At 44.7% G+C, this 13,615-nt stretch overlaps 1 protein-coding gene across 3 annotated transcripts in view; it reads right to left on the minus strand.

Moving 5' to 3' along the window:
- The window catches only part of uroc1 (urocanate hydratase 1), a 74,891-nt gene that overhangs the window by 43,139 nt on the left and 18,137 nt on the right, over positions 1-13,615 (minus strand). For all 3 annotated transcript variants that reach the window (XM_069936498.1, XM_069936500.1, XM_069936499.1), the window contains 2 exons: positions 11,142-11,270; positions 9,484-9,545 (listed from right to left, as the gene is read on the minus strand). In XM_069936498.1, the coding sequence (XP_069792599.1) occupies positions 9,484-9,545; positions 11,142-11,270 (191 nt within the window). The remainder of the gene's footprint in view (positions 1-9,483; positions 9,546-11,141; positions 11,271-13,615) is intronic.

Raw genomic sequence — 13,615 nt, forward strand, 5'->3', positions numbered from 1 at the left:
GAACCCTGATTTCGACTCAGCCTGGTGTTTGTCTCACTCATTCATGAACAAAGCAGACCTAACAATTTGGTGACCCCGACGTGATGGGTGAGTGAACACTGGACGACGGTTTCTGTTTTTTCTGACAATCATCTCAGCCGGCTGATAAAAAGGTCCAGAGAAGCCTGTTTTAACAAAATTCTCTTTTTTTTTTTTTTAAATCTTTATGATTGTCAGTAAGAACTGGAGATCGGACAAATTAGACGACCACAATTGAAGGTCGCATGCCAGGATTGTAACACGTAAGTGATTACAGACAAGATAAAAGTCCTTAAGGTGTTTGAATGACATTTATTAAGTGCTTCGCAAGAAACTACTAGAGTTTAAAAGTCTTTATTGTGTCGTTGCAAAGTCCAATAGAGTGAGAAGGTGGTCTATAAACAATTGAGGACCTGAGTTTTCTGCCCTAAACTGGTTATTAAGAGGAGAAATCTCCCACGTGAAGGTTGGGCTTTGAAAGAAAACAAAGGTTCAGGCTTATTGGCCTCAATTGTATCTGAGAGACTGACTTATAAATGTCCGGTAGGTATGATAATGTCTGTACACTTGAGAAGTTAAGAATTTATTTCCCCAATTCGCCGTGGTGGAATACCACAGCAGACACTAGAGACCTTGAGACAACAAAAAAAGTACTCAGGGACGCCTGCCTGGTGAACAAGAACGACGACAGAAGGCTGCGACAGCTGTGTCCGGATCAGGTAGGAGATATTAATGAAAAAGTTGACAAACTCCTAAGAGACACCCGGTTTATTCGAAATACTTTTGATAAGTTAAATGAGGGTATTCCCAACATCACCAAGGAGATAAAGTTACGTAAATTCATAGATTGGTACAGGGAAACAGGACAAAAGTATAGCCCAAATATTTGGTTTTCTAGTTGTAATTTAACTTTCAGACCCCTTTGGGAAAACAGAGAGTGGAAAACGAGCAATCAGAGTATACAGGACAGTCTGAAGTCAATTGGAGGACAAGACTTAGAGACTGTTCTTTTAAAAGATATTAGTCATCCAGCTTGAAAGGAGACATTTTTAAAAGCAATTTTCGTTGACATAGATCCCCTAAACGGACAAGAACCTAAATTAAAACAGGCATTAGAAAGCGGTCCCGCAGCTATGGCTGTACAGTTGCCTGCTAAGACTTTTGACCAAGTTATTAAGGAAATTAATCAGGAATTAGAGGAGCGAAATACCAGTAATGCGGCATTGGAAAAACAAAAAATGCTCCGAAAATGTGTAGACCGCTGGAGGAAGAGGGGTTGGTTACCCGGGGGCACTGAGATGTTCCTGACAGGTGAGGAAAAAAAAATTTTAAAACGTAGAGGCTTAGATAAGCTGGAAGAAACAAAACACAGAAGGGAAAGGAAAAGTGCCTGTTTCCAGTTTCCAGCCACGAAGTGTCCGGGTTTGCTCTCTCCCTCCCTCCTTTCACCCTCCCCCCTCTCTCTTCTCTCCCCCTCTCTCTCTTCTCCCCCCCCTCCTCTCTCACCCACTCCCCCTCCCAATCCCAATCTGTGGCGGTGCTGCCCTGAAATCCCCAGGTTGGGCAGGGCAGAGAAATACAATTTGGTTTTAATTTTGTGCCCACAATTCCAGCTCCGCATCAAATGGGATCCTGTTTTATCCTCTCTCCCTCCCTTTTTCCTGCACCCCCACCATTGCGGGATCAGGGCAGACATTGTGGGCTGACGTGTAGCTCACTCGAGGTGGGAGGGAAGGAAGGAGTGATAGTTCCCAGTGGTGGGAGACCCAATCTGATCCAGACCAGTGATCACAGGATGAGAACCTTTTAAAACCTTTGAAACGAAAGTGTTAATCTGAAGACTTTTCTCCCAGTGGGGCCAGTGCAAGGCATTTTCTCTCTCTATCTCTTGTGCTCTGTGTATCTGCCTCTCTATCTCTTTCTCTCGCTATGCTCTCTCTCTCTCTCTCTCTCTCTCTCTCTCTCTGACACCCCAGATGGGATACTGGAGTCACGTCCCTTATATCCAGATATTGAGACACTGGGGTGTGACAAGAACCACGGGAATAGGGACACATCAGACGAGGTACAGGCCCCTTTAATAAAAATAGAAGGGGGAGTAATAGATGTAGAGACCCCTCTGGAGTCCAAGAAAATAGAAAAGGAGTTAGAGATACAGAAATGGAACATGAAAAAGGTTCAGGATAACATTAAAAAATTAAACAGAGATATTAATGTGCTGGGGCAGATCAGTGAGGATCAAAAAGAATTAATGGTAGGTGTATTGAAGGAAGTGGAAAAGATAACTACAACACTGTCAGGAGAAATTAAAGCTGAAGGAATGGTAATAGGAGTAAAGGACGAAAAGTGTAGTACAGATGAGGAAACGAGATACGATCCACCATGGGAGGAAAGTAGAAGGAAAAGACTCGGGAGGGAGAAAAATAGACATGCCTACCTGGACATAGTTAGGACAAAAGAGAAAGATGTGAAACAACTAAACTATGGCCGAAAAGATTATCTTAGAGATGAACGTGACCAATATACCTTTGACCCTGAGACATTGGAAGCTGATAGGGACAGTGACAGTGACGAAGAAGAGTCAGAACAAGGTGGGATAAATAAATGCATGCCAAGAGTAAAGAAGGAGCAGAAATCCCCAAAATTGAGATATCAATGCCCATTACTGATCACGGGACGGGGAACTCAAAAATATGTACCCTGGTCACGAATGGACTTAGAGAGTTTAATGAAAAAACTACCTCCGTTGAGTAATGGGGCTAGTCCATGGATTTCTTGTTTTGAGCGAGAAATCTGCCAAGAACAATTAGCACTCGCAGATGTCAGAACTATCATGATAAAATTAAAGGCAGAAGGGGCCCTGAAGCAAATAGAGAGAATTGTAAGAAGCAGTAAATTGGGGGATGAAATAGAATTTAACCCACTTCGGAATAAATTTTGGGAAGCACTTAGAGAAACATTTCCTACACCCTATAGTTTGGATGCCTTGGTAACCCTTCAACTAAAGGAAGGAGAGACTGCACACGAGTATTTCACTCGAGCATGGGACTTATGGGAAACAGGGACTGGAGAAAGACCCGACCACAGCCCCTTAGGAAGGGCTCACTTTCGTAATGGGATAATAAACGGACTACCTGCTACGGTTCAAGCAAAATTAAGGGACATTGTGGGATTAGAGACAATGTCAGAGGATTTGTGGAAAAGACACCTGACACATGCAATCAAACGACATCGTCAATCAGAGCATGCTAAGTCAGAAAGTGCGTCCCAGAAGGAGGTGGACAAGACAACCGATAAATTGGTGAGAGCCATAGAACATATAGGGGTTAAATTAGCGGCCCAACAGATAGTCCCACAGGTCATGGGGCCAGTGATAAATCCGGGACCCCAAGTAAGAAATGGTTGAGAAAGACAGCTAGGTACAATGTATAGAGGGGAACATGCAGTATGCTGGTACTGCCAAAATCCTGGACACTACCAGCGGAACTGTCCGGAGGCTGGGAGAGCAAGGGGAAAAAGATTACCCTCTATGAGAGGCTATCGGGGAAGAGGAGGAAACTTAAGAGGACAAGCAAGGGGTAGGGGTGGACATATTGATGGGCCCCAGAGAATCGGGGGGTGGCAGAGTGATCAACAAGTCCAGGCACCTCAGTGTAATGACTATATTGAGGAAGGTGCTGAATTTGATTATTGACGGTGCCCAGGAGAATCAAAAATCACGCCTCCCTGGGAGCCACCAAAAATTTGGGGGACGGTAAATGGAGAAAAAATTGAATTTATGGTTGACACAGGGGCAGCAGTTACGACAGTGATTAAAAAACCCCCAGGGAGCACATTTTCGGGCAAAACATTATCTACAATAGGATTCTCCGGGATAAGGGAAACACAGCCCTATACAGATAACATCGACATGACATTTGGACGACAAAGGGTTAAAACGCCTGTCCTGGTTGTGCCAAGTTGCCCCATTAATTTATTAGCAAGGGACATTCTTACCAAACTAGGAATAACCATACAATGTTCTGAGAAGGGCCTTCGGTTAACATACCCAGGGGATACAATAAGAAGGGGAGGACAGTTTATAGTAATGACCCCATCTAACGCTTCAGAAGACTCTGTGGAGGTTAGTATTTTCTGGAGTCGGCTACTGTATGATGAACCAGGCCCAGGGCTGATTAAACAGTTTTTTGAGTGGAGGGCCAGTATTCCACGGTATGGGGATTACCATTATCCACTAGATCCTATGCATGTTACATTAAACTACACCATCCACCCGGACCAGGAATATGAAGAGAGGTGGGACTCTCTAAAAGAAGGGAAGACAGAAACGATACATTGTCCATTTATCTTTGTAGGTAAGGAGGGAATAGCTGCTATGGTTGTCATGACAGAAGAACAAATGGAGTGGTTCTGCTTAGGAGTAGAAAGTGTGCCTCATGTGACCTTGGGTATTGCCAAAGATCATCACGCTCGACAGCTGGGTCCGATGGTAAAGGAAGCGATAGGGTGTGAATACAGGCAGACAGAAATCCCGGGATATTCCACCTCGGAGGGAGGAAAATTTGTCAGACTGAATATTGAAGCATGGGACCAGGTAGTGAATGAGAAAGTAGAAAGAGACCGAGCCATAGAAGGAGAAAATATTGATCACAGAGACTCAGACAAATATCTTTCTAATCTGAGTCCACATATATGGACAACGGGGCCCTATGATGTGGGAGTAATAAAAGGAGAGGTATTTCTAGAATTGGCCAACCCCGGGCAGAAACCAATATGGAGAAAACAATACCGCTTGTCGCCCAGTCAGGAGGAGGGTATTAAAGGAACGATAGAAGGGTTAATGGAGTCAGGGGTTTTAAGGGCGGCACCTGACAGTATGTGGAACACGCCCATCATGCCTGTTCCCAAACAGGGTAGAAAAGACTGGAGGATGGTACACGACCTCCGGGAAATTAACTTGGCTACCAAGACCATCGGGAGACCAGTCCCAGACCCATATGTAGCACTTAGGGCTCTGAGTCCGGAGCACGAATACTATACTGTCATTGATCTGGCAAACGCATTCTTCTGCTTGAATTTAGCTGAGGAATGGCAAGACTGGTTAACTTTCACTTACCAAGCACATCGGTACACATACACTAGATTACCTCAGGGTTATAAGGACAGTCCAGGACTGTTCAATCAGGCCCTTAGGGAAATCCTAATGAAATTAAAGCTCCCGGAAGATGTTACACTGATTCAGTATGTAGACGACCTACTATTAGCAGGGAAAACGCCACATGGGTGCCTGACAGGGCAGCCAAACAGGTTACTGGTTATCATGAACATATACAGGGGATGATTTTGAGGTCCCATAACAAAAAAAAATGAATCTGAAACTAAGGAGACTTGTAGCAGATTGAATGACTACACAGATGAGTTTTGTGGAGGAAGAGTGCTGTACAACTGGCTCCCCGCTAACTGGGATGGTCGGTGTGCTCTAGTAACCCTTAATGCGCCAGTGCTGATTGTCAAAAGGCAGGAGGGAGACGAGGATTCCCTAGAATTGCGCCACACAGAGAGTTGGCTGTGGAGGAAAAGGAGGAGTGTTGGACTCTTGGGGCCGGGAGGAAGGAACCCTGATGGGGTATGGATTGATGCCATTGGCCAAGCCCGGAATATTCCGGACGAATTTAAATTAGCCGATGAGATTGCAGCTGGGTTTGAAAGCTTTCCTGTTTTTAGTGCAATTTTTCCCATCACTGTAAATAAGAATGTTAATAGGATCAACCTTATTCACTATAATGTCCAGCGCCTTGCAAATTTGACCAGGGACGTTGTTGAGGCAATACATCAACAACTGTCAGAAACTTCCCTTATGACACTTCAGAATAGGATAGCGATTGATATGGTCCTGGCAGAGAAAGGTGGAGTGTGTGCTATGTTTGGAGATCTATGCTGCACTTCTATCTCTAATAACACAGGGCCAGATGGATCACTCACTAAGGGGTTAACGAAACTTAGGGCATTGGCGAAAGAATTAAAAGCCCAGTCTGGAGTCTCCAATCCTGTTTTATCCTGGTTACAGGGAGTGTTTGGGAGATGGAGCACATTGTTAGGACAACTTTTGCTGGGTTTGTTCATTTCTGTATCAATTTTTATCACTTGTGGCTGTTGTTGTATTCCATGCATTCGAACGCTGGTCACGAGGACCATAGAGACAGCCCTTGCTGACCGTGATGAACTGCCTCCGAAATATCAAGCTGTGCAGGCTGTGGAGCAAGACTATCTCACATTACAGGAGGCGGAGAAAGTTGCTGAGATCGATCTGGAGTCTGAAGGGGAATGTGATGGAAAGGAGGGATTGTGAATTAGATTGTTACACATATAATTTTAACCTTGCTTGTAACCTAAATATTATAACATTGATTGTAACACAAACATTATTAATCAGATTGTAGAACAAGTATTATGAATTAGATTGTAGACCATATGTTAACTTGGGAATTTACTAATGTACGGGGGGTTAGCTAGTTTTTTGCTTGGGGGCAAATGGGATGAAACGTAAACGGGCAATGGGATCGGGGTGACGGATGGGGGGTGTACGCAAAGGAGGGTTGGGGGAGCCCTCGCCCACCAGCCGAACTACCCTGTGAACAGAACCCGTATAGAGCTTGGCAATAATAGGCGAACTAATGTAACGCGGTGGTAGCATAGTCAGGGCGAGATTGTCCTCTAAAGAGGACAAAGGAGGGATTGTAAGGTAAAACATCATGAGATGGGAATGTGTAGGGAGTTACCCTGTACAGGGCAGTAACAAGAAGGGGAGGTGTCCTTGTACTCCTGTTAGGTAAAACATCATGAGATGGGACCGGAGAAGGAGTCACCCAGTACTAAGGAGTAACAGAATGCATCCTTGTACTTACAAGATAAGAGAGACATTGATGGATTGAGAGGCAGGAAGCTAGCAGGGAAAGGATAGCAACAGTTTTAGTCATTGGACAAGTAATGATATGATGATGTTCTAAGCACATATCCAAGGGTATAAAAAATCACCATTTTGCTGATAACGGCAGAATGCATTCTCCGACTAACTTTGTTAGTCGCAAGTGTTACAATCCGGTAATAAAGAACAAAGAACCCTGATTTCGACTCAGCCTGGTGTTTGTCTCACTCATTCATGAACAAAGCAGACCTAACACTCTCTCATCTCTTCCGCTCTGTCCTCATGCTCATTCTCTCCTTCCCCTCTCTCCCCCTGTCCCATACTCTCTCCCCCTACTTTTCCTCTTTCTCTCCTCTGTCTCTCTCTCCCCTCCCTGTCCTCATGCTCACTCTCCTTCCCCTCTCAGCCCCCACTCTCTCTCCCTCCTCCCTGTCTCTCCCCCCCATCTTTCCCTCATGTCAACTAATTAATTGATAGAAAATAAAATACTTGCAGTCTATTTCACCACAAGGTTTCCTCAGAGAATGTAAATAGTTCCTTTAAATATATTTTCCCAAGACTCTTTTCAATTAATTATTCACAGGATGGTGTCGTCTGTCATGAGAAAGTGAGGATTCCCAGGTTGGGAGTGTAAAACTAGAGGGCCGAGGTTTAAGGTGAGTGAGGAAAGATTTAATGGGGACCTGGCGGGAACCGTCTTCTCACGGAGTGGGACGGCTGTGTGGAATGAGCTGTTGGAAGAAGCAGTAGAGGCAGGGATAATGACAAGGTTGAGACAGGGGTCCATGGACAGGACAGGTTTCGAGTGATGTGGGCCAAACACAGGTAAAAGGGACATAGTCAGGAAGGCCCCTTGGCCGGCATGGATGATTCGGGCAGTAGGGCCTGCTTCCCTGCTGTAGCACTTGGCTTTTAAAATTTGAATCAGAATTTATTGTCAAGAACACGTCACCAAATTCAATGTTTTGTGGCAGCATTACAATGCAAATATTGCTATAAATTACATTTCAAAATAAATAAATTAGGGAAAAAATGAAGAGGAAGTGAGGTAGTGTCTGTGTCAATTTAAATCTCTGAGTAGCCATGGTGGGATTTGAACTCTTGGCCTTGAGATCCAGACCCTGAATACATGAAATGCTGGGGGAACTCAGCCAGTCATGCTGCATCCAGAGGAGATAAAGATATGTTACCAATGTTTCGCGAAGGGCTCAGGCCCAAAACGTCAGTAAGATATCTCTACCTCCAATGGATGCCGCGAGACTGGATGAGTTCCTCGAGCATCTCTGTGTTTTTGACTACAATCACAGCGTCTGCAGACGTCCACACTTCATTACCTTTGAAGTGTCACAATTTAGGGGATTGGGTCGAAACTGGCTGGAAACACACAACCCCCCAAATTGAAGGGTGACACAATTCATCATCCCTTTAGCCCAGGTTAATATATTACACCCTTGAACCTCCCATTTGTGGAGCTTTAACGAACACGGTTTGTTACGGTGTGTACGTGTGTACACAGACGCACCGACCTTTTGTTCCAGAGAGGAAGGCCAGATGTGGAAATGCATGACTCGCTGACACTGGACCCTCGGGCAAACGATGAGGGTCTCGATGGGTCAGACAGCGTCCGTCTCGGGTCAGGGACTCTTTATTGAGACTAAAGGAAATGATATGTCGAAGAAGGGGGAAGAAGCTGAGGAGAGGGCAAAAGGTGATAGAGGATTGGAGAGATAGACAGGTGGAGGGAGAGACCACTGGGAGAGGGGAGAGTAAAGAGATGATAAGGCATGGGGAGAGTCAAAGTAGAAAGGTTGTTCCCCTAAGTTGGTGAGTCTAGAGGGCACAAATTCAGGACTGAGAATGTCTGTTTAGAACAGAGATGTGGAAAAATTCCTTTAGCCAGAGGAATTTGTTGGCACAGGCAGTTGTGGAGGCCAGATCATTGGGTGTATTTAAGACAGAGATTGATAGGTTCTTTATTAGCCAGGGTTATGGGTAAAAGGCCAGGCAGTGGGGCTGAGTCGGGAAATGGATCAGCTCGTGATTCAATGGTGGGGCAGACTCAATGGGGTGAATGGCCTATTTCTGCTCCTTTGTCTTACAGAGTAAAGATGTTCTTTTGCACTCTTGACCTTACTCCCTCCTCCCCCTCCTGTGGTCTTTCCCTCTGCCTGTCTCTCCACCTCTCCCACTTCCTGTCCAACACCCTATCAGCTCTTGCTCCCTCTCCAGCCATTCCCCCCTTCATCTATGTAACTTCACCCCTCTTCCTCTCCATGAATGCTACCTGACTCCCTGAGTTTCTTCAGCTTCTCTGAAAGTCTGGAAGGTTGTCAGAGTGACAGGAAGGGTCCCAGTGGAAGACGGCTCTCATCTTTGGCTCAGAATGTAACACTTGAGCTTGAAGCCCACGTAACACAAATCCCCAATCCCAACACGAGCTGGTCAGTCTGGATTTTGGCGTTTGAGAACCCTCAAACCCTGGCCCAGGGACACAGGCAGTGGAACTCATTCAACCAATCGCCTCGAAAGGAATCTCTTACATGGTTACTCCCAGGCCAAACATCTTCCCATAGTTGTCCCTCGAGGAGTAATTGGGGATGACCTGCAACGTAGCAGAGGAGCAAAAAGACTCAGATGTTGATTTATTTATCACATTTACCAAGGTACAGCGAGAAGCTGCCCGTTGCATGCCATTCAAAGGCTGGAGTCTTCCTGCTCCAGCACCTCTTGCAAATAGAAAGGAGAACAAGAAAGGTGCCTCCTTCCCAAGGCCCAGTGCTCCTCCCTACCATTTTGTTCAGATCTTTGCCAATCTCAATGAGGGGCCCAAGCCCGAAATGTTGGTTATGTATCTTTATCTTTGCTATACACAGTTTGACCTGCTGAGTTTCTCCAGCATTGTGTTTTTACTTCAACCACAGGGCCTGCAGACGTTCGTGTTCAACTTCTCACAAGAAAGTAAATGGTCGAGGATGCACATGGGATTGGGATCAGAATCAGGTTTATGTTTATGAACACTGTCACAACACTTGTTGTTTTGTGGCAGTATTGCTCAGAACAGGTGCAAAAATTGCTATAAATGACATTTACTTAATACACGATTACAAATAATTAGTGCAAAAGAGGAGAAAAAATGTGTTTCATTGTCCATTCAGGAATCTGCTGGTGGAGGGGAAGAAGCTGTCCTTTTACAATTGGGTGTTTGTCTTCAGGCTCCTGTCCCACCTCCGTGATGGTAGCAGTTTGAAGAAGGCTTGGCCAGGGTGGTGAGGGCCCTTGAGGATAGAGGCTGCCATCTTGAGACACCGCCTCTTGCAGATGTCCTTAATGGATTGAAAACTGGTCCATGATATCATTGGCTGAGTTTACAACCCTCTGTTGCTCTTTCCAGTCCTGTGCATTGGCACGTCCATACCAGACATTGATGCAACCAGTCAGAATGCTCTCTGCGGTACACCTGTAGAAATTTCCAATAGTCTTTGGTGACGTACCAAATCTCCTCAAAATCAGAGCAAAATATAGCCGCTGGTGAGCCTTCTTCATGAGTGCATCAACAGGATGGATCTTCAGAGATGATGACACCCAGGAACTTGAACTTCTTTACCCTTTCCACTGCTGACCCCTCGATGAAGATCAGTTGGATTCAGTAGGTTGGACATGGAGAATATATGCAAGGAGGCCACATTGCAGCTGTACAAAACAGCCCTTGGGATCACTGTGTTGAACTCTAGTCACCCCATTCCAGGAAGGATGAGGAAGCTCTGAAGAAGGGGGGGCAGAAGATCTTCACCAGGATGTCGCCTGGTTTAGGGGGAGTTTGAGCTATGGGGAGAAGTCAGACAAACTTGAGTTGTTTTCTTTGGAGGGTGGAAGGAGACCTGATAGAGGTGTATAAAATCATGAGGCGTTGATAGGGTGGGCAGACCCAAGGTAAAAATGTCACACACTGGAGGACATGCATTCAAGGTGAGGGCGAGAGGCTATTTGAAAGAGATGTGCTGGGCAAATAATTTACTCAGAGAGTGGTGGGTGCCAGGAACGGGAAGTGGTGGAAGGAGATATAATGGTAGAGTTTAAGTGGCTTCTAGAGAGGCACATGAACATGCAGAGTGGGAATGAGATGGGAGTTAGTGTGGCGACAACGGGGAGCTCACGGTCACTCCTGCGCTGGAAAGCGTGCTGAAGAAAGTGGTCTTACCATGCCATTGGTGATGACTACCCGAGGTGCGCTCGGGGAACTGGGGAAGAGGCCCTGAGGGTGTCCGCTGCACATCACCAGTGTCTGGTCTTCCCCCATCTCCGAGAGATACTTCATCGTTATCCAGAACTGCCAACAAAGAGGTCGAAGGTCAGTTACAGAGGGCGATCCAGCAGCCACACCTAAATACACATCGCAACTTTCCATTGACCACTACCCAATGGCACGAAGGAGGGACAACTGAACCTCGAGCGTAGTCAAGCTGCAGTTCACTGAAGTAGGAAGGTTCCAGAAGCCAACCCCCCCTCAACCACTGGCATCACTAGGGGCAGTGCAGACCGCATTGGGTGACACCATCAGAGGGCGTGACACCAAAACGACTGCTTGTAAAATTTTTGTGCGGTGCTTCAGCAGAAATGTATTATTTTTATAAAAATATTTCTGTAGTTGGTTATAACATTTTTCATAAGCCCATCTTACATGTATCAATTTACCTACAAGGCTAAAGCTCGATGCTCATTTCCTTTTTGAACCTTCTAATGCTGCTCCAGTCGGAACGGTCATTATTACCCAGTGACAACGGGCGCTTCAAATCACGATGGTTTGTCTGCTCGCGCTACAAGCAATGCGCTACAAGCAACGCCAAGCCAACGCGCTGTTGTTTTCATTGCTGCTGGTGTTTTTACAGTCGCTCCTTTTGTCAGATTTTCTGGTGTTTCAGCTACAATATTGTGGGAATTAGTATTTGTGAACCTAGATCAATAATGTTTTGAGGATGAAGTAGTATGATATGGTCATTTAAAGGTGTAATTGTAATGATCTCACTACATTCAGTGATATACGGGAATTACGATATACGAGTAACATTAGTACAAAAAACGTTACTAAGGATTCTGTACGGTCTGATGCGGGAGGAGGTCCATGGGTGGGGGGGGGGGAGGGGGGAAAACACCATGAGTTACCACACTAGGTGACAGCAACCCACTGCCCGCCACTAAACGCTGAGTGCTGAGGTTGGTTGCTGCTGGAGGGGCAGTTCCCTCCACACTGTTAGACCCTCCCAGGGCAGGATCACCACCAATTAGATGCTGTCAGTATTCAGCTGTTCCTGGAGATGGAGCACACAGTGTCCACCTGATATCTGGGGAACCTTTCGTAGGGATGGAGAAGCTCTTGTTTTTTCCAAGGAAGGAGGAACCAGGTGTGCGGGAAATGGAGACGTGGGTGGGAGCTGCATTGTTCCCTCCAACTGCTTCTTTCTTTCCATCAGGGAGCTCCTTTCTCAGCCCTCTGCCCCTCCCATCACTCAGCTTCTTTCTTCCCCCACCCCCCCCAACCATTCATCTATCACCAGTGTTCCTCCCCCAACCCCTCCCCCCTTTTATTTGAGTGTCTTCCTGTTCTTCCCATTCCTTTTTTTAGGTTTTCATTTTTTAAAAACTTTATTTAAGATTTTCAAATTACAAAAAAACAATACATAAAAATAATAACAAAATAAACTAAACTAAAACAATATAAACCCACCCCACCCTCCCTCCCTTAGCACGCCCTGTAAGGGGAGCAAAAAAAAATCAACCCGCTACAAATGTAGACTCTATAATCTCTTAAGATATTTCTAAACCCATACATTCCAAATAAGGTGACCACATTTGAACAAAAAAAGAATAATTATCATGCAAACTATAAGTTATTTTTTCCATATGAATACAAGATCTCAATTCATTGTGCCAACGATTTATATTTACTTCTACATCATCTTTCCAAGTAATCGCAATACATTTCCATGCTACTGCTAATGCTAAGCAGACAAAAGCTATCGGAAACTTGTCCAACCCCAAACCAGTCAGTGAAACAATATGATCCAGCAAAAAAATTTCTGGATCCAATGGCAATTTAATCCTAAATAACTTTTCAAAAAATACTAATTTTTTCCCAAAATGGTTGGACTTTATCACAAAGCCAAACTGCATGCAAAAGTGTTCTAGTGAGTAATCCACATCTAAAACATAAATCCGAATTACTAAATCCATATTTTTTCAATTTCTCAGGGGTCAAATACGACTGATGTAAAAGATTATAATTAACCAAACTATATCTTACATTAAGTAATTTGGTCACCCCATCTTGGCACATAACTTCCCAATCCTCTTGAGGTATATCATAAGATAAATCACCTTCCCATTTTTTTCAAGATTTATTTAAATTTGGTTTATCCATACTATCTTGCAACAACCATACATAACAGAAATAAAACCGTTTTTTAGCATATGCGAAATCAGGAACTTGAATTTCATTAATTCAGGTAATTTAATTTCTCTTCCTTAATTATCCCTTACCAAAGCTTGAACTTGATAATATAAAAATAAAGAATTAGCTGATATTCCAAGTTTTTCTCTGTCGATCAAAAAAAACTGTCCTTCTTCAAAGCAATCCTCCATCTCCTTTATACCTACTGATTCCCATGCCTTTAAATA

Source organism: Narcine bancroftii, chromosome 5 (assembly GCF_036971445.1).
Source record: "Narcine bancroftii isolate sNarBan1 chromosome 5, sNarBan1.hap1, whole genome shotgun sequence".
Taxonomy (NCBI): Eukaryota; Metazoa; Chordata; class Chondrichthyes; order Torpediniformes; family Narcinidae; genus Narcine; species Narcine bancroftii.